Genomic DNA, 26,104 nt, shown 5'->3' on the forward strand with positions numbered 1-26,104 from the left:
ATCCGTCTCTAGAATTCTTTTCTTTTTGCAAAGCTAAAACTCTATATCCACTAACCAGTAAGTCCCCATTCCCTCCTTCCCCACAGCCCCTGGCAACCACCATTCTGTTTTCTGTCTTTAGGATTTTGACTATTCTAAGGACATCATATAAGTGGAATCATACAGCATTTGTCTTTTGGGGATTGGTTTGTTTAGCACAGTGTCCTCAAGGTCCATCCATTTTGTAACATATTGCAAAATTCCATTCTTTTTTAGGGGCACCTGGGTGGCTTTCAAGGTTTGGTGATTATGAATACAGTCTTTGTGTGAACATATGCACTCATTTCTCTTAGGTGTATACCCAGGAGTAGAATGGTTGAATGGGTATATTTTAACTTTATTTAAAAGTGCCAAATAATTTTCCAAAGTTGTACCATTTTCCACACCCATGCTAGGTACTTTTTAGTTTCTTTTTAATACTGTTTTTTAGTTTTAAAATACACTAAACATAAGTATTTCATAGTCTACGCCTGATAATCCTAATATATGCTGTCTCTGCAGGTCTGATTCTGCAGTTTGTAGTTTCTTCTAATTCTCATGGTAGTTTATATCCCCGTGTATTTTGTGATTTTTGATTGTGAGTTCATCTTCCTTGGAACTTCGTCTGGGGGGGGAGTATTTGAAGTTTGGCTTTCAAGTACATTCCTCTAAAAAAGGAGGATAAATATACTTATTTGCCTCTGCCAGTGGATACTAAATTCTCAGCTTGGAATCTTTTAGGGCCTCCTAAAATTTCTGGCCCTAAATCCAAGTAAAGTGAGGCTATGGTTAGGAACTCTCAAGAAAATATGTTTTCTTTTTTTTCCTTTCCACACAGAGCCAAAGCTAAGCCAGGCACGTGTGTCCACCACCTCCCTTTGTGGGGGTGGAGTGTTTTCTCATTCACTCAGTTAAGATGTCACTTTTCAGGGGTCTCTGATCTGACTTCCTGTCTCAAACTTTGTGCCCTGTCCCTCTCACTTGTGGCCCTTTAAAACCCAAGCCCTGTGCCACCACTGAATCGGGGTTTGTTCCAACACAGACTCCAGCTTCAGAATCCACTTCCTTGGCTCAATTCAAGCTTTCTATAATTTCTGGGCATTTGAGGATTTTTCCTTATTTTTGTGCCAGCTCTGCCATCATTCAAACAGATGTTTTTCAGACTGGCAAAAGATTGATAATTGAAGTTGAGTGATAAACATGTGGAGATTCATTATACCATTCTCTACGAAGCATGTTTGAAATTTCACATAATAAAAAGTCCTTTTTTTAAAAAGGAATTCTCCATAGAGATTCATAGTGAGATATTTAGAGGTAAAATATTAGGATGGCTGTAGTTTACTTTAAAATACTTTAGAAGGACAGGGTGTCTGGGTGGCTCAGTCAGTTGAGCGTCTGACTCTTGATTTCAGCTCAGGTTATGATCCCAGGGTTGTAGGACTAAGTCCTGCATCGGGCTCTACACTGAGCATGGAGCCTGCTTGGGATTCTCTCTCTCTTTCCCCCTCTGCCCCACTCCCTCACAATCTCTCTTAAAAAAAAATAAAATAAAATAAAAAAACAAAAAACAAACCACAAAACAAAAACAAAATAACAACTTCTGAAGGAAAGAGATAAAGCAAAATGGAAAAATGTTAATGATTATAAAATCTGGGTGACAGGGCATATGGGTATTCATCATACTATTTTGTGTACTTTTAAGTATGCTTGGAAATTTTTATAATACAAAATCAAAGTATGATAAAAGGATTCTTAGGCATTCTGTACTGGGTCTCTGGACATCTAGTCCACCATATTATTAGAAACAAATATGACATCATATTGAATGATTGAACTTACAAAGAAAGAATCCACCAATGACCCGGCCAAATTGTTGAACAACCGAAGAAAAGGAAGAAATGTATGTACAACATTGCAAAGCTGTGCAGATCCAGATATGAACAAACTTGTGTGAATGGACAATTAGGGAAGTGGGAAGGTGAGCATACTGGCAGAACACCAAGTCAAGTCGGGATGGGCCTGCCAAAGTGTCCTGTCATTGAGCTTAGTTTTCATTGCATGACTCAGTTATTTGCTGGTTGGTAGCCCCATCCATGTAATAGCAGGATCTAGCTTCCTCCTCTCAGAGTCCAGCCTCCCTGGTTTGGGGGAAGGGGGACTGTCTCCCAGCTCCAGCCCAACTCTCACCTGCTCTCTAAGTGCCTCCAGTCTAGCCCCTTTTGCTGCCTTGCAAGATGCCTGTGAGTCACCATGTCCATTCCAGAACTTCCAGGCCTTGCCTGGATCCCCACTAGGACAATCCACTACTACATAACCATCTGACAGGAGTAAGTGGGCATCCAGCAGAATAAATAGCTCAGGGTGGCTTTGGCAATTCTGGTCAAGACCCTTTGACCAGTGGGAAGTGAGGATAGAGCCCCCCCCCCCCCCTTCGTTTTCCACTTCTATGGAGAACTATTTGAATAAGAACACATCCACACTGTCAAGAAAGAGCCTGAATTTTCAGGGACAGAGCAGCCTAGACCCATATGTTGAAAAGAAACATTTCCTTGAATTAATAGTAATCTGCAAAGATAACATCTCATTATAGAGAAGATATTTATATTGTTATGCAAAACACCGAGACACTGAGCCATGGGCTCCTTAATTGCTCCATTTAAGAATTAAGTCTTTGGTTCATCTTTGCAAGAACAAGGCATCCATTGATCCAGAGGAAAGAGATATTTGCTCCAGTTCACACATCTTACCATATAGAGAGACAGTGGAAGGTTTTCATTTATAGTTCTCCCCACTCAAGACGTTAGCCAATTACTGGACAGCTTTCAACTTCAAAGTGTCTGGGTTTCCTTTCCCATTAATCAGAGGCTCTGCAGGAGAAATCTTCCAAGGTGAGGCCTAGATCTAACTCCCCTTTCATGGCAAAACCTCACAGGGCATGAACTGGTTCTTTTTTGTGCTCTGTTGTAATGAAATTTTACATCATTGTACTGTTGCAGAATAAATATAATCTTAAATTATGTTTTTCAAATTCATATGTCAGTCAACAAATCTTTGATGAGCACCTATTGCCAGGCAAATGTGCTGGTGTTGGGAACACAGCAGCAAAGAAAATAAATGAAATTCTCACAAAGTTAGCACCCTATATAGTTGACTTCATGTACTTTTTAAATGTTTATTTGAGAGAGAGAGAGAACATGAGTGGGGGACAGGCAGACAGAGGGAGAGAGAGACTCCCAAGCAGACTCCGTACTGTCAGTGCAGAGCCCAACATGGGCTTCAAACCCACGAACTGTGAGGTCATGACCCGAGCCGAAATCAAGAGTCAGGCGCTTAAGCGACTGAGCCACCCAGGCGCCCCTTACTTCAGGCACTTTTGCCAATTTCCTAACTCTCAGAAGTTGGACTGACACATGCTGTAATGTTTTTGAGCAAGGTTTGGAGGGGGAAATGTGTAGGGCATGCACAAGAGGCACAGAGAGCGAGGAGTCCCTGGATGCACAGCGGTGGCAACATTGCTACAGTTGGGGCTACCCATGGGTGAGCAGAGGACAGGAGGTCAGAATGGTAGGCACGTGCTCATGGAGGGCTTTGAATGCCAAGATAAAAGCTTGAACTTTATTAGACATAGTAACACTAACAGTTAGTGCTTATTGGGTTCTTAGCCTATGCGCTAAGCGGTATACACGAACTGCCTCATTTTAGTTCTCTCAACAACTCTCCAGGTACTATTATTATCTCCAGATTACAGATGAAAAACTGAGTCACAGAGGTAAAGAAACTTCCCTGGGTCCCACAGTTGCGTGAAAACATTTTTACATGGAGTTGTGTCCTAGACATCTGGCAGCCTTGAGTCAGATGAATTGCAGAGAGGAGAGACCACAAATAGTTATTGTAAGAGAATCCCCAGAGAAAGGTACCAAAAGCCTGAAGTAGAACGGTAGTGGGGGAATGGGAAGAAAGGAATGGATGCAAATACTGAGTGAATGTGCAGGGCGGTGGCAGAGAAGAAGATTTCACAGATGCCTCCTAGCTACTAAGATTAGATGTCCTGGAGGTCTGTTATTAGATGAGGCTGAGCCAGGGAGAGACAGATTTGGTGTAGAGGATGTTGAGCTCAGTTTTGGGGTACAGTGAATGTCTAAGGACCCCCAGGAAGGTTACCTCACAAGCACTGAAAATCAGCAATTTGATCTGGGAAAAAATAAAGAGTTGGTGTTACAAATCCGTAAAGGGATTGCACCAAGGTATTAGTCGCAACAGTGGGAGTAAAGGTAGAATAAAGATAGATGATGGATGATTAGATAGATAGATAAATAGATAGATGAAGGAAGGAAGGAAGGAAGGAAGGAAGGAAGGAAGAGACAATGGTGCCTAGTGAACACCCACAGTTAGGAGAAGAAAGGGGAACCCATGGAGTAACAGATCAGAGGCGGCAGATCCAGACAGGTACCTTGTTAGGAAAATGAAGAGATGAGAGAGTTTCCAAAAGTCAAATGCTGAAAAGCCCACAGCCAATTATAACTAAAAAAGACAGGAATTTGGAAATAAGGAATCCTGATGATCATTTCAGAGAATGATCAGAGTTTAAGAAACCCTTAAACTCTGCACATGGGGGAACAAATGGGTACATTACCAGAGGCCAAATTGGCAATATGGATCAGAAGAGTTAATACCGCATATCTGGAAATTATACTTCTAGAAATTTATATAGAAAAGGAATACTCCTAGAGATGCAATAAGATACAGCTATGAGGCTGTTGGTCACTATTTTGTTTAAAATCCTGAAAATTTGTCAACAGCACAAACAATGGGGGATATTTAATGGGTACAAAGAGGATTGTAGTTGGTTATAAAGAAGCAGGTTACAACACTGCGTATGTTTCTCCCACCCCCATTCCCCACCTTTTAAAGGAAGGCAATATATAGAGAAATATGGAAGAATATACTGCAAGAATTTCATGATGGTTTTTTCTAGGTGGTAGGATATGATAATTATAAGATCTCTGTTTTCCCTTTCTGCACACCCATTTACCCTCCCTCCCTCCTTTGGATTACCTATATCTACTATAACAACTCTGTCCAATAGAAATATAATGGGAGCCACATATGTAATTTTAAACATCCTAGTAACTACATTTAAAAAGTAAAAAGAAACAGATAAAATAATAATATATTTTCTTTAACCCCAATGTGTCAGTGTCATCATTATAACATGAAACCAACACAGAAAATATTAATGATATCTTAGATTTTTCAAAACACTCAGCCTTCCAAACCTGGTATGTATTTTACATTTACAGAATATTTCAATTTGGACCATCCACATTTTAAGCACCCGATGGCCACATGGCTTCCGTATTAGATAGCAAAGCTGTATAAAATTAACAGCTAACGTTTATCAAGTGCTTACTATGTGCTAGGAACACTGATGTAAGCCCATTGGGTGGGGATTATAACTCGTTCAACAACACAAAAACTCCTTAAGGTTGTTAGGATTGTTATTGCCTCCGAGAGCATATGTTGCTATTGTCATAACACCGTGGTAAAAGTTTGGGAGCTTTGCACGCCATTTCCCTAATGGGATGGGGGTGGAAGCCAGGTTGCAAAGGCTTATTGAGTCGAAGGGAACTGAGGCAGATGCAGAGAGACTAAAACTTACTCAAAAAGTTTGGTGGTGAAGAAAAGTTAGCAGAAACTAGAGGAAGGAAGGCTTTTTGTGGGACAGGGAGACCCAAAGGCAAACTAAGCTAAAGAGGAGGGAGGAGGATGAAAGGTAAAAGAGAAATGGCTGGGGATGTTGTTAGACCAAGTACTCCACAAGAGTGAGGGCTCTGTTGGATAAACACTGCCTGGCCTGTGCTGGGGGGGCTGTGATGGACACCATCGCTTCCCAGCTGAGGGTGGAGGTGGGAGTGTAGCCTGGGAGGTGGGGGGGCAGACCCTGGTAACTCCCTCCTGCAGGTGAATGCCAGAACAGAGTGGAGGCGGTGCTTCCCTGGGGGGAGTTGAACTGAGTGGTGAAGAATGAAAGTTACCCAGCAAAGCAGCAAAAAATGGACGGGATATAGACTTGAAAAATACTTGACTATAAGACCAGGTGACTGGACGAGAAAGATGAGAGAGTGAGGATCTGAGTTCCCAAGCTTCCTGCATGGCCAAGGGCAGAGATAGTAACATCTACTGAGTGGCTGTCTGGAGTCACACATTGGTCCTGTGCACCACATACTAATCTCATTCATCCTCACAGGGGTCCCATATAGTGCTTCCCATTCTGCAGATGTGCAAACCGAAGCAAGATTATTGGCCCCAGTTCTCACCATCAGTAAGTGGAAAAGTCAGAATCGGAGCCCAGGTTGTTCCAGAGATGGAAGGAAGGAGGAGACAAGTTGATGAGGGTCCAGAGGTAGGATGGGTGGTCCAAGGGGCTGGGCAGGCAGGTGTGGAATGAAAGGTAAGCAGACATATGGGATGGCAGGGCCCTCTGGCCCGAGGAAGGCACCGATCAGTCTTTGGACAGAACTCAGCAACTGGGGAGGGACGACAGGCAGGTGGAAGGGAAGGGCTGGGGAACAGAGGTGGGAGAGGGGGTAGGAGGTTTGGTTTAAGGTGGACTGCTGTCCACTGGTGGAGAGAGGAGGCATTTATGTACATGATCAGCTGCGGGTGGGAGAACTTGGCAGAGACTGGGCAGGTGAGAAGGCACAGCAAGAGACCAGGGCCAGGTGGAGAGCATTGTTACTCCAGAACACAGAGGCAGAACACAGAGGCAAGCTTAGAGACCCCCTGAGGGTGACAAGTTCTTCTCTTCACCTACTGCAGAAAAAGCGACAGTAGAGGAAGAGGCCCTAAGAGGAGCAGAAATAGAGGAAACCAGGTTAGGGATAAATATCCACACAGGGAGGGGAAGGATGGAGGGAAATTAGAGAATTACCAGAGAGGAAAGCCAGAGAAAGGAGGCTTGGAACAGGGAAACGGGAGGGAGGGTGAAGGTAGAACTGCCATCATCCAGCACACCCAGCACACCAGCAACCCATCCCTAACCCAGAGAACGCCTGTCTTGGGAGTTAGCTGCAGCAGCAGGGTGGGGACGGAATGGGAGTGAAACCCGAGCCAGATCACTGACCTGTCCCAGCTCAATGGAGACTGCGACCAGACTCAAGTCACTGGTCCTGTGCAGTCTGTTTCTTCATCCGAAATATGGGGTTCATGACAGACAGCTAGATGTCAAAGGACTTCGCAAGCACCAGATCCACAAGGGAAGGTGTTATTATAAGGCCTATCAAGTTAATAACAACAGGTATCCTCAGAACCATGCAGATGACAATAGATGTGGCCAGTGTAGATGCCAAGTCTAGAAATGAATGGCCCGGTAGATTCCAAGCTCCTCTACCTGCCCAGTGTAGCGAGTTCGCGGCCAATATCCAGCCTCACGTTGGGGTAGGAGGCGAGGGCCTGCGGTTAGACAGATGGGGTTCGTCTCTGGCCAGGGGCGCAAGGCCCGCAGCAGGGTTAAACTTGCTCCGGCTCCTGTCTTCTCGGTGGCAGCCCCCTGTCGCCGCAGAGCACAGGCCCAGGCAATGCTTATCCAACTGAGCCCGCGTCCCCGCGGGGATCTTGCTCCAACAAAATACCCAGTCATCTCCTTCTAACTAAAGCGAAAATCCCTTCGTTCCGTGCCCTTGCCCAGCTCCGCACACTTGTCCCCTTAGTGGTGTGGCCTGCTCAGGTCGCCGCTCGGCCCGGCTGAGCTTCCCCTTTTCCAGGACTGAAGCTGGGGCAAAGGAGGAGGGGGAAGAAATAAATGAAAAGTCGGGGTGGAGGGTGGAGCAGCGAGACAGGGAGGGGGATAGACAGCCTGAGACATAAACGGGAGAGAGACAGAGAGACCTGTACAGAGCCAAAAAGATCCGGAGAGGTCGCAAAAGAGGCACTGGCGCTCGCCACGGATTCGTTAAGGATTCCTTCCGCAGGCATTTCTGATGAGGCTCCGCCGCGCTCGGCCCGGGGCTGCCCGGGACGCGAAGGGCTGCAGGGTGCGGTCGCCTCGCCTCACCTCCCCCCTCTCGCCGCCCCCTCCCCACCTCGCCCAAGGGGGCCGGAACGGCGTCGGCGCGCGGGGGCTTTTCGGCGCAGTCGAGTGGAAAATAGACTTTAACCCGCTTTGTGGCGACAGGGGCGCCCGAAGCGCTCTCCCGGACCGGGGCTCCCGGCGCTCAGGCGGGCCACTCCCAAGACCCGGCCTGGAGTCCCTGCAGAGTCACGCGGCACGCGGAACCCCTGGCCTCGGGGCGCCGGCAAGGCCTAGGCCGGATCTGCGCACCCGGCCACAGCCGGGCCGCCCCGACAGACCCCGGCGACGGCGAGGAAGCGAAACGCGCTGCGGTCCCCTCCTTGCAGTGCTCTGGCAGGGTCCGGGTCCCAGCCTCCCCACCACCGCCCAGCGCCCTCCTAGGCCTCCGTGCGGTGTTTCCTGCGGCCTGGAAGGCCCGGGTGAAAAAGTTTGCTGAGTACTGGTTCTCTTCACCCTCTCACCCCCAGGGAATTATTGCAAGAAATGGAAACCTGACGGAGCAGAGTCGTCCGCTGCTCCGCGGTCGCAGGTGGAAGGTGAGGGTCAGGGGAGGCCAGGCGGCCGCTGCGTTCCCGGGATGGCTGGGATGCATTCTTGGAGACAGGGTCGACTGCTCGGCGAGCTTCAAGTTAAGGCTCGAGGCCCTGGCCTGGCCCGCCTGCACCTGAGCCCCACGACCAGCGAAGGCGAGAAAAGCAGATCGTCCTCTGCTGAGGCCCGCCGTCCCGGTGCGAGCAGACCGCGGTGGCTGTGGCTGGGCCAAGGAGGTGCTTCCGAACACGGATTTGCTGCTTGAGGTCTGCAAAGTGACCACTCCGGTGGCTCTTCTCGCGCTGTCCCCGGCCTGGCCCCTGGGTGAAAAGAACTGGGCGTCCCTTTTCTGGAGCCGTCTCCCATAACACTCAGAAAACGCGAAACCTCACGAACGAGGGCGCGGCTTTCAGACCCGCGTCCCGAGAGACAGATGGTGGGTGAGCGGGAGGGTCCTGGAGGCCAGGGAGCTTGTTCTCGGAGAACCTATTTGTTGGGCAAAACCCACCCACCCTCCACTCGGATCCAAGTTGCCAGAGAACTGAAACGACATCCCAGGATGAATTGGAGGGGGTTCAACTGAGTTACACATCGGGAAGTGGGGCTGGAGATTTTCCCAAGCCCCAAGGCCCCTCGGACGCCTTCTTCGGCTCTCGCGTGGGCTGAGGTGGTTGGAGCGGTCGCCAGACTCAGCTAAAGGGCAGAGACGCGAGGAGAAGCTTGTGGCAAGGGGCGGATGAGGGGTGGGGGGGAGGCCTAGATCGCCCAGCAAAGGCTCCAGTCCGCTTTTTGCCTCCGACTGCTGGCTCCTTCCCCACCCGCCGTCCCTCGCCCCGCCCCGCCCCGCCCCCCACCTTGGGGCAGGTGAGCGGTGGCCAATGGGCGAGCGCGGGGCAGGTGCCGGCTAACTCGCGCCTCGCAGAGCAGCGGCCGAGGCTGAGCTGGGCAGTGCTGGGAGGACCAGGGGCGGGGGTCGGTCCTGGCTGGACTCGGTAGGGAGGGGGCCGGGCTCAGCCCCCAGGCCGTAGAGGCAGCTCGTAGCCTCGCACGGAACCCGCGCCGGGAGCTGCCCGCTCGGCCCCAGAGGCCGGCGCGCCTAGCTGCGCGCCGTGGCCCGACTCCGCGTTCGCTCGCTCGCACGCCCCTCGCCTCACCGCGCCTGGCTCGCCGGCCGGGTCTGAGCGCGGGCGGGCGGGCGGGGGAGGTGAGGGGTGCTGGTGTGTGTGCATGTGCCTGGCTGGGTGCACACCCCGCACGGCGGCGGCGCCAGGACGCGGAGCGCTCCCCAGAGCCCAGCTGCCTCGCTCGGCTCTGGCGACCGCGACCATGTTCCAGCCCACAGCCAAACGCGGCTTTACCATCGAGTCCTTGGTAGCCAAGGACGGCGGCACCGGCGGGGGCACTGGCGGCGGGGGCGCCGGCTCCCATCCCCTGGCGGCGGCCGCCTCGGAGGAGCCACTCCGGCCCACGGCGCTCAATTACCCTCACCCCGGCGCGGCCGAGGCGGCCTTCGTGAGCGGCTTCCCCGCTGCCGCCGCCGCCGCCGCCGCCGCGGGCGCCGGCCGCTCGCTCTACGGTGGGCCCGAGCTTGTGTTCCCCGAGGCCATGAACCACCCCGCGCTGACCGTGCACCCGGCGCACCAGCTGGGCGCCTCCCCGCTGCAGCCCCCGCACTCCTTCTTCGGCGCCCAGCACCGGGACCCTCTGCACTTCTACCCCTGGGTCCTGCGGAACCGCTTCTTCGGCCACCGCTTCCAGGGTGAGTGCCCATGCTGTGCCCGCTTAGGCGGCCGGCCAGCGCCCACGCTGCGGTTGCGCGGGGGAGGCTCGGGGGCGCGCGGGGCTGCTCAGAAGTTGTTGAAAGAAGGCTGTGGGTCGGCAGAGGCCGATCCCCGAATGTGGAAGAGCCGCGGCGGATCCATTCGCGCTACCGCGGTGTTGGGTTCCCTTCCAGAGACCCAGGTTGGGACCTCCAGGCTTTCCCAGAAACGATGCGGGTCCGGACGCCAAGCCCGGGCGCATCCTTGGAGCCTCTCCTGATCCTTCCCGCGGCCTGCCAGAATCCCTCCCGGCCGAGCCAGTCGCAGTCCAGTGAGCGCAGCGCTCACGGTTCTCCCTCCGCCCCAGCTGGACCTGGGACCATACTTCGCTTACACATCCACCACCAACTCCCAGATATCCGCCCTCGCTGGCGCGTCGGAGCAGGGCAAAGTCTACCCGCGTGTCCCGGGTCTGTGGAAAGAAGGGGCAGCAGGGAGGGCAAACTGGAGAGTTAATGTTCAGTGTGGAGTGTTCCACTGTCTTGGGGTGTTTCTCAGCAACCTCGACCCGACTTCTCCAAGTTACAAGTGCCTCTCAGACGCAGGGTCGGGAAGGTTTGCAACAGCAACCGGCTTCGTCCGCCCTGCGCGGACTCTGGGAGCCCGCCCGGCTGCTGGGGGACCGACGGCAGTCCTCCCAGGCAGGGGGCGGGGGCAGAGGACTTTTAAGGTCATAGGCAGGCTGTTCTCCCATCTCTGCACTGGGCAGTGGGTTTGCTAATGAAGATACCCCACTGGCCTTACACACGCACACACACGTTTCAATTATCTGACTTTTCCGAAGGAAATAGAGTTGCATTTGTTGGAGTTCGTTTTCTTCCTTGAATTTGTTAAAGTTTGTTTCTCTTTTCTTGTCTTTTTTTTTTTTAAAGAATGGCCTTAATTTGTGAAGTAATTGCTTTAGTTTCCAGTTTTATTTTGTTAGTGTGGACGGGACTGGACCTCAGCCTTGTGAGGTTCTATGACTCAGAGCTAGGTAACCCGGCTTTTAGTGAAACAAATGAAAAGGATATGGCTAGAGAGAGCTTCGGCTACCAACCTAATCTGACGATAAGCCGCGGTCTACACAAAGTAAACCAGATGCTTGGTACCATTATTTAGGTAACAGAAGAAAAATGATCTTTTGAAGCTTTGACTATAGGTGCTTCACTGTTTCACCGAGAGCCGCTTTCCCGGTCCTGCTTTGTCAATTTGCTTAGTCCCATCTGACCAGTAGATATTGACCCAGCAGATCCCACAAAATAAAAGAATGTAATTACTTGAACAAGAATTTTTGTGGGCAGACTCGTCCCCCTGGGATTTCAAAGATTTGCCCAAATCATCTTGGGGGCAAAAAAAAAAAAAAAAAAAGCCTATGGTGTCAGCCGCTTTGGGCATGAAACTTGTCAATTACAATCATTGTTTACTGCTATAAATGAAGTTTTATTCAAAACTGAGTAAACCACTTCGGTACTCCGTGGGGCCTGGCCTGGGTCTCAAAACCTGGCACCCATGGGCCGATCTGAGAGACGCGGCTGCTTTTGAACCGTCGGAACGGGGCACAAGGGGCCCGTGGTTAGAAGGATGGTGCAGAGACAGGGACTCAGAGGAGAGAGCAGAACCGATCCTAAGCCCTGTGGTCTCTGTTCTTCCGATGGTCTCTGCAGCTGTGCCCTTGGCTTCGGACCCGGGGCCCCACGCCCTCCGCTCTGCCTTTCCCGCCTCTAGCCTCGTCCCCGCGGGCGCGGGGCGCTGAGGGCCGGGGGCACCTCGCGACAGATCCAGCTCTGAGCATTCCCAGCCAAGCGAGGCCAGATGAATTCTCCGAAAAACCTTCTCAGAAATTGCCGCCGCTCCCTGAGCCATCAGTCCCGGCGGGCACGTTGTCGAGTTGCAAAAACGGTTGGATTTTTCTCTCAAGAACCGTGTCTGGACGCGGAGATGGAGCCATGCGTGGCCGAATTTTTGAACTCGGAAATCCGTTGGACACTGAAGGACTTTTCGGACGCTGACACGTTTCGGCTTTGGGCCCGGTCTTCATCGCTGCAGCCCGGTGCGCGCCCCGGCGGCTGTGAGCCTTGCGGTCCCAACGGGGCCTTGGGGCTGCGGGCAGAGCCGTCCCAGGCCCTCCGGCGCCGCGTTTTCTAGAGAACCGGGTCTCTGCGATGCTCATTTCAGCCCCGTTTTAATGCAAGAAACGAAACCCTACACGAACGAAAAGGAACATGTCTGCGCTCGGTGCGCAGCGCTCTCGGGCAGCACGGGCCCGCGCGCAGGCAAGCAGCTTTTCCGGCAGAGCCAGGAGGTGGAAGAGGCAGAGCCCACGCGGGATGTCTGGATCAGGCGTCAGGATCCTGAAGCCGGTGGCCTTCGAGGCCTAAAGGGGAGGAGCCGGCGGAGACGCGGAGTTGGCCGCACTTCGGTGTTATTACCCGGACTCAGGAACTTTCCAGGCCAAGAACAGCGTCAGGAGGGGGCCTGGGAAGCCCCAACCCACTGGGACCGGCGTTTGCAATGGGCCGGTGCATCAAAGGGCGCCTTTGTTCCGGCAGGAGGAGGGGGAATGAGGTTATCTCCGCAGTTTGGCCGGCCTCTCCTTCTTGTAGCCCCGGGCTCCTCCGCCCAGCCAGCCACCCAGAACCCCGGGCCGGCCCGGGCCTCTCCAGAAGAGAGTGCAGCGTCTGCCTGGGCACTTCGGATCCCTAGCTCCCACCTTCAGCCACCTCACTCCTGGGAGTCTCTATTGCCAGTCATTGCCTTGGAGGGGCCTGAAGTGAGAGGCCGGAGCAAAATGGGCTGGGGTTCAGTTCCTCCTGGCTCCAGGGAAGGCTAACTCAGCCCCTCTCCACTTTTCCACCTATCCTTGTCTGAAACTGACAGCCCACTCCCACAGGCCAGAACTACTGCATGGAAACAGGCCACACTGCACCCCAGCCCCAAGCTTGTTCTGTTCTTGTGGTCCAGTTAGGGGAAACTGAAGCTGTGGTTGGGACTGTCGAGGCCCCCTACCCATAATGAGAGGGTACCAGGCACATAGGCACCTAAGGCATCACTGTCCTTACAGAAACATAGAGCTATTGATCAGTTTCTCAGGATGGTTAGTTTTGCACTAAACCACCTCTTTCTTATAGGGAAAGGCCTGGCTTCTTTTGAAATCCAATCTGTCATCACTTTTCAGCATCTTGAGTAATTTTCCTGCCCCTTGCTTCTTCAAGGTTGGGTCAGAAGGACCCCCGTGCTTCTGCACAGACAGAATACTATACATATGCTATCTGCCCCCAACAGAACATTACAATAAACCGAGCAACCCAGCTTTTCCTAAAATAGCCAGACTTGAGGCAAAGGGACATGCGTATGTCAGGAGAGAGAAGCTTGTTGCTTCCATCTTCAACTTTGGGTTTATAAAGACAAAGACAGAGAACTTCACCGCACAAGTGACCCACACACACTCCCAGAATTACAAAACAGCCATCAAGTCGCACACACTGAGGCAGACTGTAGTTCTGCTTTCTCAGCCACAGACTGCCCTAGGCACCCCTGCACCCCATTCGCTCCCACCTACAGGGTCTCTCCAGGCTGCCGCCTCACTTTTCACTAGCCTGGGTCAGTTGAGCTGCTGAGGCCAAACCCTGTGAACTCTGGGATGATCAAGGCCTTTCCCTCTCCAGATCACTTGTCCAGAGGAAAAACCACTGTTGGGACTTCACCCAGGCTCAGAACAATGCTGTGTTTTGAAGCAACTTAATATCAACAAGAAGTATTTGCTTCCCACTCACCTCTCCCACCTTTCCCTGGCCTAATCACACTGGTACCCACTTAAGACTTCAATTCTTATTTCTACTTGGATCAGTCTCCTCCTTTCTCTCCTCATTATTCCTCTCTTCCAGACCATCTCCCCTGATCATCTGTCCCCTCCACCACTACCAGTTAAACTGCCTTCAGTCAGGCCTAACAGCCCTCGGCCTGCTGCCACCTTGAAGGGCCCACTGGGCAGGCTGTCCCCCTCCATCCCCCCTATGATGTGATCCCACTCCCTTTTGTAACTGCACAGATCCAGCCACTTGAAATGGATAAGTGATTGTCAGGGGACTTTATCTCCCCTCTAGCAATCTTGTTCCACAGAAAACCTCAGCAATAAAGTTCACCTGTGTAGGTGTCCAAACTCCAAGGACCCAAGTCCTCCAAAGAAAGTAATGCCAATCAGTATCCGCCAGCAGAGGGACATGAACAGTTACCTGGAGAGTTTTAGCAACAACATCTCAATTATATGACCTTACTTCACTTACAGAAGTGTTTCCAGAGATGGGAGATCTCAACGGAGATCCAAACAATTATCTTAAACAAAACAACAGGTCAAATTGGGTAAAACCAGTGGCCATTTCTGAAGAAATTAATTGGATCAGTCAAATCTCAACAGCTAACTGTGTGAAAACATTCCATCTAGGGCTCTGCATTGTCAGTGGGTCAGGGGGACTGTTATGTGCCACTGCATGAGATCCATGGGTGAGGTAAGGGCCTGTTTCAAGCCTGTTAGCATGTGCAACCAAGCCAGAGATTGTGTGAAGGCCTAATGGGGGGTTTATTGAGACTGAAGCTGTGGGTGGAAGCTTATTTTGGCTTCTGTAGTTCCTGACCTAACCACCCGGCCTCATTGAACCCAGTGTCAGCCCCTCCTCCTGCAGGTAGGAGCTGAGTTCCCATGATGGCCAACATTTGCCAAGGGACAATCACACTCTTTGAAAATCCTGTATGGTAGATGGGAGAAAAAGACAGTAGGGAGGCTGGAGCATATATTTACACACGCCCATGCAGAAACCAATATATCTATATCTATATATATTAGAGAGAAAGATGACATCTAGATATTTATACACGTGTTTCTTCAGCACGGGACTATTCAGGGATGAAGCAAGGCCTTTTCCCACGGAGAGCAGTAGGAGTCTCCTGTGGGGAGTGGGCTTTACCAGAAGGCCTGGGGGAAAGAGGTGGGGAAGGGGGAGGAAGAAGCCTGACCTTAGACCTTCAGGAGTTGCTTGGACGTTGACTTAGCTGCTGGCCTATTTTTACCACTTGCAAGGTAGAGCCTGAGCCTGTTGGCAAGAATTTTCAAAGGGCTAGCAGCCTAATCATTTAGCTGCAAGGCTGGTTTAAACAGGTGTGAACAGAGAGTGCCTTGGGTACCTACCTTCTAGTTCTTGAAAATGTGTTTGGCATGAGGGTGTCACTTTCCTGACATCCAGCCCTGTCTCTACTCTTGGCCTTTCTGAGGGAAATAGGACAGGGCAAAGTGGACAAAGAGAGCTAAGGGACTTTTCCCACCCCATGGCCTCTTCCGCTGCTCCAGGCGCTGTGGATTTGGGCCGGCTGGCGCCTCACTAGGCCTGGGCCCTCCTCCTGGCCCAACGGAGTGATCCGCAGCTCTGCTATTCCACCCCTCCCGCGACTGACAGGGTAGCACTCTGACCCTAACTCTCCCCCCTAGGTGTCGGGGGAGGACAGGGGATTGGACTTTAGGAAGGGGCGGCGAGAGGGAAAGGGAGAAGTGGGGGCGGGGAGTCAAGGATTGGAGAGGGTAGAGAAGCGCCGAGGGCGTTTGCTAGCTGGGCCAGAGGGCCGGGGTTGGCCGGCTCCCGCGGGCGGCCCGGCGGCGGCCCGGCTGCGGCTCACGGCGCCCCTTCTCTCTGTCTGTACCTGCTGTGTTGCCGTCGGCGGCGCGGCCGCAGCGAGCGACGTGCCCCAGGACGGGCTGCTTCTGCACGGCCCCTTCGCTCGCAAGCCCAAGCGGATCCGCACGGCCTTCTCGCCCTCGCAGCTCCTGCGGCTGGAGCGCGCCTTCGAGAAGAACCACTACGTGGTGGGCGCCGAGCGGAAGCAGCTGGCCGGCAGCCTCAGCCTCTCCGAGACGCAGGTAATAACCACCCCGCGGGCCTCCGCGCTCGGCCGGTCAGCCCAGGTGGAGGGGGGGGAGGACGGGCAGGTGCAGGAGGAGCCCGACTCTCATCCCCGCCCTCTCCGGAGCTCTGTCCCACCCAGTTCCAAAAGCCACCACGGCCTCTACCCCGCGGCCCTCCAGCTAAACCAGTCTTTAGACCCCCTTCCCTCCCGCTGCGCTTAGCCTCGCGGAGGCCGCAGGACTTCTGTCAAGCACTAAGTACCACCAGGAGGTTGGAATCAAATCACTTCCCCAGTCTGCTCTGCAAGCCCATAGGAGGTGCCAGTTTATCAGGAGGAGGCAGGGCGTGGAGCCCCACGCCCCAGTCACTCCTGAGCTGCCCCTGAGTCCACTGGAGCCGTCTCAGTCCTGTGGTTACTGCAGCCCTTCTCCCGCCACTCTTCCGGGGGTGCTCGCAGTTTTGTGGGATGGCCAGACCTTTCCCACACTGGCTTTGCTGCTTGGGCTTTTCATGGGCAGAGCTGGCGAAGGCGGATGGGTGTGTGGAGAAAGCCCACGTGTCCTCAGGCTGTAAACATCAGAAGCAGAGGAGATTAGCCTGGAAGGGGCCCGACCCTGCTTGGGGTCCCAGGGTGGCACTGATCTCTGCGCAGACAGGGCTCTCAAAACTGGTAAACGTTTGGGCGCGCCGACAGGGGATGGTGCGAAAGTAGAGTCTGGGAGTCAGGGACTGTGTTCAAACACTGGAAGGGCCGTTGAGCTGGGGAAAGGAACAAACTCCATGGTGTTGGAGGGGTTTTGAACTGGGTGACATTACAGGAGTGTTTTTGTAATGGATAATTAAGAAAAGAAAAATTTTAAGAACTAGATTGGAGTTATAGGGAGGCAGACTTGGGTTTGTTATGTGTAAAGACTTCGCCATAAATAAATGCTGCCTGGAAGCACCGCCTAAGCTCTTGGTCCCTGGGAGTAAGACTTGCTGGAGGGGCTGGCTGGTGCCCTGGAGGCGGATTTCAGGGTCTGAATGGGCCTCGGGAGACCTTACTCCCTTATGTCCCTGACAGCTCCCAGATCTGCAAATGAGAGAGGTATGCTTGCCCGCTTTTTATCTCCTCTCCCCTTTCCTGCTGGTCTGGCCCCTACCACACCACCGCCAGCATCCCGGACACACCACCCTGGTCCCGGATCTTGAGGGGGCAGCCTGGGGTCTCCTTGGAGCAGTGAAGATAGGAAGGGGGCTCAGACCCTAACTGCCTCCCAGTTCCCCTGGCGGACATCACCCGCCGGTCCTCGCGTCCCATTTTGGCATCTATTGTCTCATCTGTCTGATGCCCCCATTTAATCAATTCATTACTCTGGACTCCACTGCAGGACCCACGCTTTTTCAGATTTGCTAGCTGGGCTGTTCTAACAGCAGAGATAAAGCTTATGATAGAGTTAATTTTTAAAATGTTTTAAAGAAAGATGTTAAAAAAACAAGTTAAAAAAATAATACCCCCGTTCCCTCCTGGGAGTGTTTTAAAATTATTGTCTAAAACAAGGTGTCAATTTAAGAATGGTGTTTATAGTTAACATCATTTAAAAAGTATTAGTTATTTAATTTTAATTGCATAAGTGTAAGAAAACAAAATGGTTTATAATCCTCCCACCCACAGATTAACACTTGTTGAAATAATGTCATTGCTTTTAAACTTTCAGTTTTTTAGCTCAGTGAGAGGATTTTTAATTAACTTTCTTTCACACCAAATCTAGCTGCCTATTTGCTCCTAACAATGCCAGTTAGTAAATGTAATGATTGTTTCTTTCATTTTCATTATGTTCCAAACACATTTAAAACAAAACCCAGATAGACTAATATATCCAGCATCACTATCAAAACTCTTATGTCTACTCATATTCTATCTATAAGTGAGCTGGTTTTAGCATATGGAACAAGAAACCACAATAGAACTATGGGAGGTTTGAGCCTGAGAAACCTCCTTAGGCTCATCTATTCAGGTGAGGATTCTGGGAAAGAGACACCAACTGGGCAGAGCTCCCTAGGCAGGCAGTTTGGATTTCATTATCTGTGTGACCCTGGATGAGTTACTCAACTTCTCTGAGCTGTGATGTTCTCATCCAGAAGATAGATTGTTTAAAGATTAAAGTCACCTAATATGAACTCAAATAATATTAATTCTCATCCCCAGTCCTTCCCTTCCCTTTGTTTAAAGTAGTGTATCAGGTTAGTGTTACAGTAAGCCCCAAACCTGGGTTTCCTGACTTAGTCCAGTGTTTCTTCTGCCCCATCCAGTCTCCTTCATCATCAGAGCTTTCTGTCCCTCTGGTACTTATTATTTGGACTTATGCCATATATTTAATTAATTGTCCATCTTTCAGTATTTATCAGGCAAACTTACCTGTCATTTCCAGCTATCAGCTGTTCGTCAAGCGACAGTCTCTCTCATCAGTTCCCTGCCATCTATTTCTACTGTCAGTACCTACATTTGTCTCTCAGGGCTCTCCAATCCATCACAGATAGCTGTTTTATATCTAGCCACGCACTTCTGTCTGCTCTCATTAAACTGCCTCTCCATAGCTAGTTAATTTATATTTTCTATTAATTATAATCTTCCTAATAATAGCTCTCATTTACTCAACTGTTGATTATTTCCTTATCATCTGTTCTATCTTCTGTGTATCTACCATCCATCTCAAGCTTCCATCTCTGCAGATCTAGTTAGCTACTGACAGATGCATGTTCAAATATCTGCTAGTGCTTACCTGTCATGTCATCAGCTCTGCCTTTGTCTTCATTCTGGGCCTCAGTCTGCTGTATCTGTAAGATTTGATGAAACCAACTCTGTGGTTCTTTCCAGACCTGAGTTTCTGGCTCATCCATATTCTACTTCTCTGTGTTTCTATATAATGCTTCCTGCAAGTTCTCAGAGCTCACAGTACATCTCCCATATATCATAATACACATAGGACTTTGCTGTGGTTTAATTATCTATCATGTCCAAATGTCACTCTGTGGACTGGCTAGATCTATTGCACCAAGAAATCTTAAAATACAGATTCCCAGGCCCCATTCAGGAGATTCTCTTAGGAGTTCCAGGATGGGATCCAGGAAATGTTTTTAAAACAGCCCTCTGGGTGATTCTGATGAATACCAGGCCAGCTCTGGGAGCCAGAGGTCAAGCCTTCTTGTTTCTCTCTATACCGTAGGGTCCAGCTCAATGACCAGCAAGGCATAGAGGCTTCATAAACATGTATCAAATGAATAGGCGAATTTCTCTTGATTGTACTCATATCCATGTGTTAACTTTATCAGTCATTTCCCTTGCTTTCTGCAGTCACTGACTCCTTTCTGTCCCTCTGTTTTCTATCTTTCCCTTGCATTTTAATCTACATGATCTCATTTTCTCCACCAGTTCACGGATAAAACTTCTGGGAGAGTTAAGGAAATCAACGTGTGGGTCTTAACCCAGCCAGAGCTCAGGGGTGTATGCATACTCAAAGCTTTAGTATGGAGTGTTGGCAGGTGGGAAACCTGGGCTTCTTTGTTGGGGGCAGGTTTGTGTGTTTGGTTGAGAGAGGGTGTTTGTACTGGGATGGCGGTGGATCAATCCAGGAAGTGGAGGGAGTGGTCCTGGGAAAAGGGCTAGTTCTCCCCTCTGGCTCTAATTACTTGCTCCTCACTGCTGTGGTGCAGCCTCAGCGTCTGACCTCGATGACTGAATGAGGCCCATTTAAGCTTCAGTCTGGTGGCACAGACCCGGATTTGGGTCAGATCAGAGCTGTGAGGGCAAGTGAGTGTGTGTGTGTGTGTGTGTGTGTGTGTGTGTGTGTGTGTGTAACATGTATGTGCCACAGTGTGGAGCACAGATGAGCAGTGAGATGATGCCCAAAGGTCAGGTGATATCATATATACACATGGCACGGACAGCAGCTCGGGTGCTTATGTGCATGTGTGGGGTGACACGTTAGTTTTATGGGGAATGAGAGAAAGCATTTGTTTGCTCCAGGCTGATCAATTGGTCCGTGTTTCCAGCTGCCCTGTCGGCTTTGACCAGTTCAGCAGGTGTTTCTTCACCTTTTCCGGCTTTGAGTTCACTTGAGCTATGAGGGAAAGGAGTGTAGAAATGGAGTCTTTAGCCTTGGAGATTCCTCATTTGGTGGTGGGAGCAAAATGTAAAGTGTGCACACTTATGGGATATGCACAGGGTGAGTGACCGGAGTCCCCTTGAAGTCACACCATGACTGAGGAAGATAAGGGGAGACCTGTATGGGTGGAAGGCTCCCAGGAGACCTCAGGCCCAGAAGGCTCAGTGGGATGCATAGGATTCTAGGTTGGTGGGAAGGAAGGGGAGGGTTTGAAGTGGGTGAGTTAAGATGGAGTGGGAGCTGACAAGTCTGGCCACCATCTTGGGGCCCAAGAACAGGTAGGGAGGTCTTAGAAGGAAGGAGTGTATAGTTACCCGCCTATGGGTTTTTCCCCCCGGAGCATGGTAAGGAGACTTCCTGGGGCCCCTTCCTGCTCTGAAAAGCTCTGTTTTGGGGGGGACAGATGAGAAGGAAATACCAAAATGACTTGAATTTTAGGGAAAGGTCAAGAGGCCTTTGTTGCTAGCTTATTGTTGGTTCTGAGATGGACTCATCCCTTCTTCAAGTCTTGGCTTTTCTCCAAGAATTTCTGCATCATTCATGTTCCAGGAGTCCAGTGGGAGGCAGGACAGGGCAGGGGAGGTAAGGCAGACTGGAGTGGTTCTCCAGGGCCTGGTTCTGCGGAGGCGGATGAATCTTGATGTCTCTCTGAGAGTGAGGGCAAGCATCCAGGATGGTCGGACAGAGGAGGAGACAGGAAAGCTTAGGAAGAGTTAGGGCTATGGTTGATGGGGAGTCAGAGGTGGCTTCAGTTTGGTGGGGTGAGGGCTGAGCTTCATGACATTGGGCTTGACCCTGTGAGTGAGAGTAGCTCATATGATCAAATAGTAGGAAATGGATCCCCAGTGGAAAAGGCTATTATCTCGATTGGGTGTTCAAACTCCTTGAGGACAAGTATTTGTCTGAAAGTATGCAGGCAGGAGCCACAGACTCTTCCATTTGGGAGGGACTAAAGTTGGGGACTAGTAGAAAAGAAGGGTCCAAATATGGTTCATTCAAATAGGTCATTCGAAAGTAAAATCTGAAACAATTGGCTGGAGCTGTAGTTGGCTTGTGCATTAGTTCCTTTGTCCATTCATTTGTTCGTTAATACATACACACCTTCATTCATCTATGTATACATACATCAATCAGTCCTTTAATACATTAATGCATGCATGCACTCCTTCATTTATCCACAGCACTTTCTTCGTCCTGTTTGACTCATGCTGACCCTTGTGCCCCCCAACAATAGGTCTTTCTCCCTCCCCCAGATTCTCCCTAGAAGTGGTTAATCCAATTCACAACATGGAGAATTAAGAATTGACCCTCTTGGGGGAGCCTGGCTGGCTCAGTCAGTAGAGCATGCAATTCTAGATCTTGGGGTTCAGTGTAGAGATTACTTAAATAAATAAAACTTTAAAAAATCTTAAAAAAAATTAAAATAAAAAAGTTGACCCTGTTGTAGAAGTGTCCACTGAACTAAACCCATCTTTCCAGCAATTGCACTTCCCAAACCCATTTTCTGATTAGATCTCAATTCCCTCCACCATTGATTTTCTTCAGCTTTCCATTTCTGACCTAGGCACCTCTTGCCAAGAGCAGAGTGCAGGTCACTTCACCTCTGCCCAGCTTGCTGAACAGACTGGAACATGCCCACTGGGACTCTAGAGTAGACTTATACACTGCTTTGATTCTCCGGGTTCTCACAGCCTGATGAGGAGACAGAGGTTCAAGCAAATAAATTAACCCACTGCTGGGGTCACTGTTGCTGCGACAGGGAAAAGTACTAAGGAAGTACAGATGGGCAATAGGGCAGGCCCAGCCTAGGAACATCTGAGCAGGAATTTGAAGGCTAAGGAAGAGTACCCCAGGTGGGTAACTCAGGCAAAAGTGGAGAATCTTGGAAGGATCCGGCTTACCTGAAAAAGAGATATTCAATGGGATGGGGACTTTGGAGACCACAGGGAACCTCTCTGCAAACCCAGGAGACTCAGAGATGGGGGAGGGATTCCTTTAGCCAACATCCCAACTGTGTCTTTGAGGGCTCATGTGCAGATGTTCCGGGGAGGCAGGTGCAGAATAGGCACAGCTCCCCCAGAGCTGGTAGCCTTTCTAGGGCCTCTGCCCTCTAGGGAAAGGGCTCCGGGGTGACCCCAGAGGCTGGGTTAGAGAGGTTGATGGGATGTCACTCTTGTCTCATACTACACTCAGAGCCCAGTTCTTCTTCTTTTTCTAAGTAAAAAATAACTATTAACTGTTGTCAGTAATGCATTAAAGGAAAGTCAGAAAGTGGAAAGAAGAAAGAAATGTCACCCTCACTTTAGGTACATTTCCTTCTAGTCTTTTTTTCCCCATGCATAGATTTTATTTTCCATGGTTGTGATCACACTGTGCCCAAACTGCATCCTGCCATTTTCACTGATATTATGAAGTCAGAAGCATCCCCCTGTTATTACAGTCTTTGTAAACAGCATCTGGTCACTCAGTCTAAGGCTGTTCAGAAGATAGCCAGTCTGCCTAGGGAGAGAGTTTGCATCCCTGTTTCTAAAAATCTGCCTCCTTGACCCCAGTCATTTTCATGGAGTAAATATTCCGAATCACCTTTCATTTGGGTGTGCCAGGAAGCTGGCCCTTGCCTGAAAACATATCCTGCACCTGGGGTTCCACCACTGGAAACTTTCCTTCTTTGGGACAGTGTTGTGAGGCGAGGGTAGCAGGCTGGGTCCATCCATCCTTCCTGGAAGGAGACTTGGGAGTTGTGTGGGAGGGAGAAGGTGCAGGAAGGGCCCTAGGTCCTGGTGTTGCCCAGGGCTTCCCCGGATTGCCCCATCGCTAGGCTGGGCACACTTAACCCTTGGCCAGACCCTTGGGCTCTCAGGAATGCTGCCCCAACCCCGCATCCAGGCCTGAGTCACACACAAATGCCTGGCACAGGAGCTCAGTGTAGTGTCAGTGGGCTCCACGATAGGGGGTGGGGACCAGGCTGGCTGCCACACAGTTCTGCCACGTAGAACCACCCAGGGCCTAGCCAGCCTGGTACCCAAAGAAAGGTAGTTATGGAATCTAGAAGTCTTGCACCCAGAGCATCTACCATTCTCCCTTGTCTACCTGGGGTGAGACATGCAGGCGACAGGTTTGCACCTTACCCTAGAAATGAGGGAAGAAGATCCTTCTCTTACACCATCCACCAGGCCAGGCACCTCATCTCTTCCTGTCTCTGGCTGGCTGCCCCCACCCCCAACCAGTGCTCTAAAATCAAGGGATAGGGCAGACCCTGGGAAGGGTGTGCTCTTAGGGGAAGCCTTGGACTGGGTGAGTTCCACGAAGGGGATAGGGGGTAGTGTCTGGGAAGCATGAAGGTAGAATGTCCTGGGCAGGAAACTGCTCCCTACGCCCAGATGCCAGGCCTGCTTGCTTTTGGCTGCCACTGCCTGGCTTTATGGCTAAGACCTGTGCTTCTCAGCCATTCTCAGGGACTAGGGGTTGGACTGGGTAGTCTTCTGAGGACTGCTCCTGGCCCCACCCAGGGTTCCAGGATCTCCCCTCAGCAGTAACTGCTGCTGCCAAAACCAAGGTGCTCACCATCATTCCACACACATGACTTACCAGTCACCACTGTCATGGACACCACAGATCACCCAGCTGCAGGTGAGAGCACCTGCTTGCTTTTTAAATGAGCTGTCATTTTCAGGAAACCATCCATGCCTTGTAACCCTGCCATCTCTGCATCACCTCCCCAGGGACCCTCTGGAGCAAAAGCCCAGGAGGTGCCCTGGAGCTGCAGGGGCCCCGAAAACATCTCTCCTATGGATGAGGGACTTAAGCCCAGAGAAGGGAAGGAACTTAGCAAAGGATCAGCACCCAGACTCACCTTTACCAGCTCTGAGGATGGGGGTGCTGGCCTGGCTCTGTAAGGCCAAGTAAAGAACTGCATGCTCAGGAGGAGCTGACAGACTGAGCGAGACTTTCTCTACAGTCCCCAAGCACTAAGACTAGTCAGGAAGCTGGGACAACCCTCCTAGATCACGCCCACGAAGATGTTAAAGGCTGTATCCTGGACACTGATCACATGCTGGGGGAGGTGGGAGAAGTGAGGGGTGATTAGAGATGGGACTAAGCCTCTTTGCAGAGGCTTTGCATTGCAGACCTGCTCCTCCCTCTAAGCACCCCGCAACCCATCACAGAAGATAGTTGTCCACTGTTTGAACCCTCCCCTTGTCAGGACTCTCAATGCCTGACACAGAAGTGGGGAACCCTCTATGTTTAAAGAGGAGCTCGCCTCTGTCCCCTGTGATTTCTCCCATGTGACCTGTTCCCATATTTGGATAGGCTACAGAGGCCAAGGCTTTGGGGGCAGGAAGTTTAGAGCCCTGCCCCAGGTGGGGCTGCAGACACTGCTATGTCTAAGGAGGATGAGGCCTCATTGGTGGATTTCAGACTACCCTGAGGAGTTGCCACATGAGGGACCAGACTTCCCACCTGTCCAGCTCTACTTCTGATGTGGGATGGGGGTAACTCCACCTGACGTTGCTCACAGGGTCCCCTGGAGAGACAGACTGACCTAGATGGTGTGTGAGGCAGAGCCTTTTGAGTGGCGGGGTCCGTGACCCCAGGCATGCTCTGGCTGTTGTGAGCACTGCTCTTGGTGTGGACATCATCTCCTGGTCACGTAGCCATGTCCGCTCTGCCTCTTTGTGCTGCAAAGAGCATAGGGTGGCCCTGGTAGGTGGGGCCCATATCAGGCCCACAGGGAGCTCATCAGGACTCATGCGATGGCTTTTCATATATTTTCCCACTTACTGTTCATCTCTGCCTCGTGAAGGAGCAATTATTCTCTCTTCTCTAGAAATGGGTAGGGACCCAGGTCTGCTGGGCTCCAGAGCCTGGGTTCCTCCCTTCTGCCATGCTGTGGCTACAGGATGCTCGGCAGCTCCATGATTGCTCCCTTCCCTCTGTGATAGAGGGATGGGAAAATGGCTCCCCGTGGCCCACTGTGTCCTCTCCCTGCCCCACCTCATTCGCATCTGGAAGAGTAGTCTTCTGGACCCAGCAGGTGGCACCTGGCCAGAGGAGAGGACCCTGGTCTTGGTTTCCCCAACTGGCTCCCAGCTCAGCCTGGGTGCTGAGGCCCCAGTACCTGTTCTGGGGGCCTCCTGGGTGTTTCTTACCTCTGCCCCTCCCTCCCTGGCCCAGGTGAAGGTGTGGTTCCAGAACCGGAGGACAAAGTACAAGCGGCAGAAGCTGGAGGAAGAGGGGCCTGAGTCTGAGCAGAAGAAGAAGGGCTCCCACCACATCAACCGGTGGCGCATCGCCACGAAGCAGGCCAACGGGGAGGACATCGATGTCACCTCCAATGACTAGGGGGGGCAGCCACGGATCCATGAGGGCAGAGCGTCTGCTCGCTGCTGGCCAGGCCCCCGGGTGGGCCCAGCTGGACTCTGGCCGCTCCCCCGCCAGGCTTCGGGGAGGCCTCGAGTCACGGCCTCACAGGGCTTGGAGCCTGGGGCTACCACTGCCAGAGGGACAAGAAATGGGCTGGCTGAGGCCTGGGACTGCTCAACCTTCTCCTCGGAGAGCCTGCCTGCCTGGGTGGGCCGCCAGCCACTGCAGCCTCCCAGCCATTCTCCATTTCTCTTATCTCCTGTTTGTTTTGATGCGTTTCTG

At 51.4% G+C, this 26,104-nt stretch overlaps 1 protein-coding gene across 2 annotated transcripts; it reads left to right on the forward strand.

The window, feature by feature from the left end:
• The first annotated feature begins 9,847 nt into the window (after nucleotides 1–9,847).
• Nucleotides 9,848–25,801, forward strand: EMX1 (empty spiracles homeobox 1). Of its 2 annotated transcripts, none has more exons than XM_047854019.1 (3): nucleotides 9,848–10,379; nucleotides 16,143–16,327; nucleotides 25,634–25,801. In XM_047854019.1, the coding sequence occupies exons 1-3, from the start codon at nucleotides 9,848–9,850 to the stop codon at nucleotides 25,799–25,801; spliced, it is 885 nt and encodes a 294-aa protein (XP_047709975.1). The 2 variants fall into 2 exon arrangements, with proteins under 2 accessions (XP_047709975.1, XP_047709976.1); XM_047854020.1 differs by having other exon boundaries at nucleotides 9,947–10,383; nucleotides 16,147–16,327.
• Nucleotides 25,802–26,104: the final 303 nt, after the last annotated feature.

This window comes from Prionailurus viverrinus, chromosome A3 (assembly GCF_022837055.1).
Source record: "Prionailurus viverrinus isolate Anna chromosome A3, UM_Priviv_1.0, whole genome shotgun sequence".
Lineage (NCBI taxonomy): Eukaryota > Metazoa > Chordata > Mammalia > Carnivora > Felidae > Prionailurus > Prionailurus viverrinus.

Coding starts and splice junctions, on each gene's coding strand:
- EMX1 (XM_047854019.1), top strand. CDS start 9,848: ATGTGCCTGGCTGGGTGCACACCCCGCACGGCGGCGGCGCCAGGACGC. Junction 10,380..16,142: donor CTTCGGCCACCGCTTCCAGG/GTGAGTGCCCAT, acceptor GCGCGGCCGCAG/CGAGCGACGTGCCCCAGGAC. Junction 16,328..25,633: donor TCAGCCTCTCCGAGACGCAG/GTAATAACCACC, acceptor TCCCTGGCCCAG/GTGAAGGTGTGGTTCCAGAA.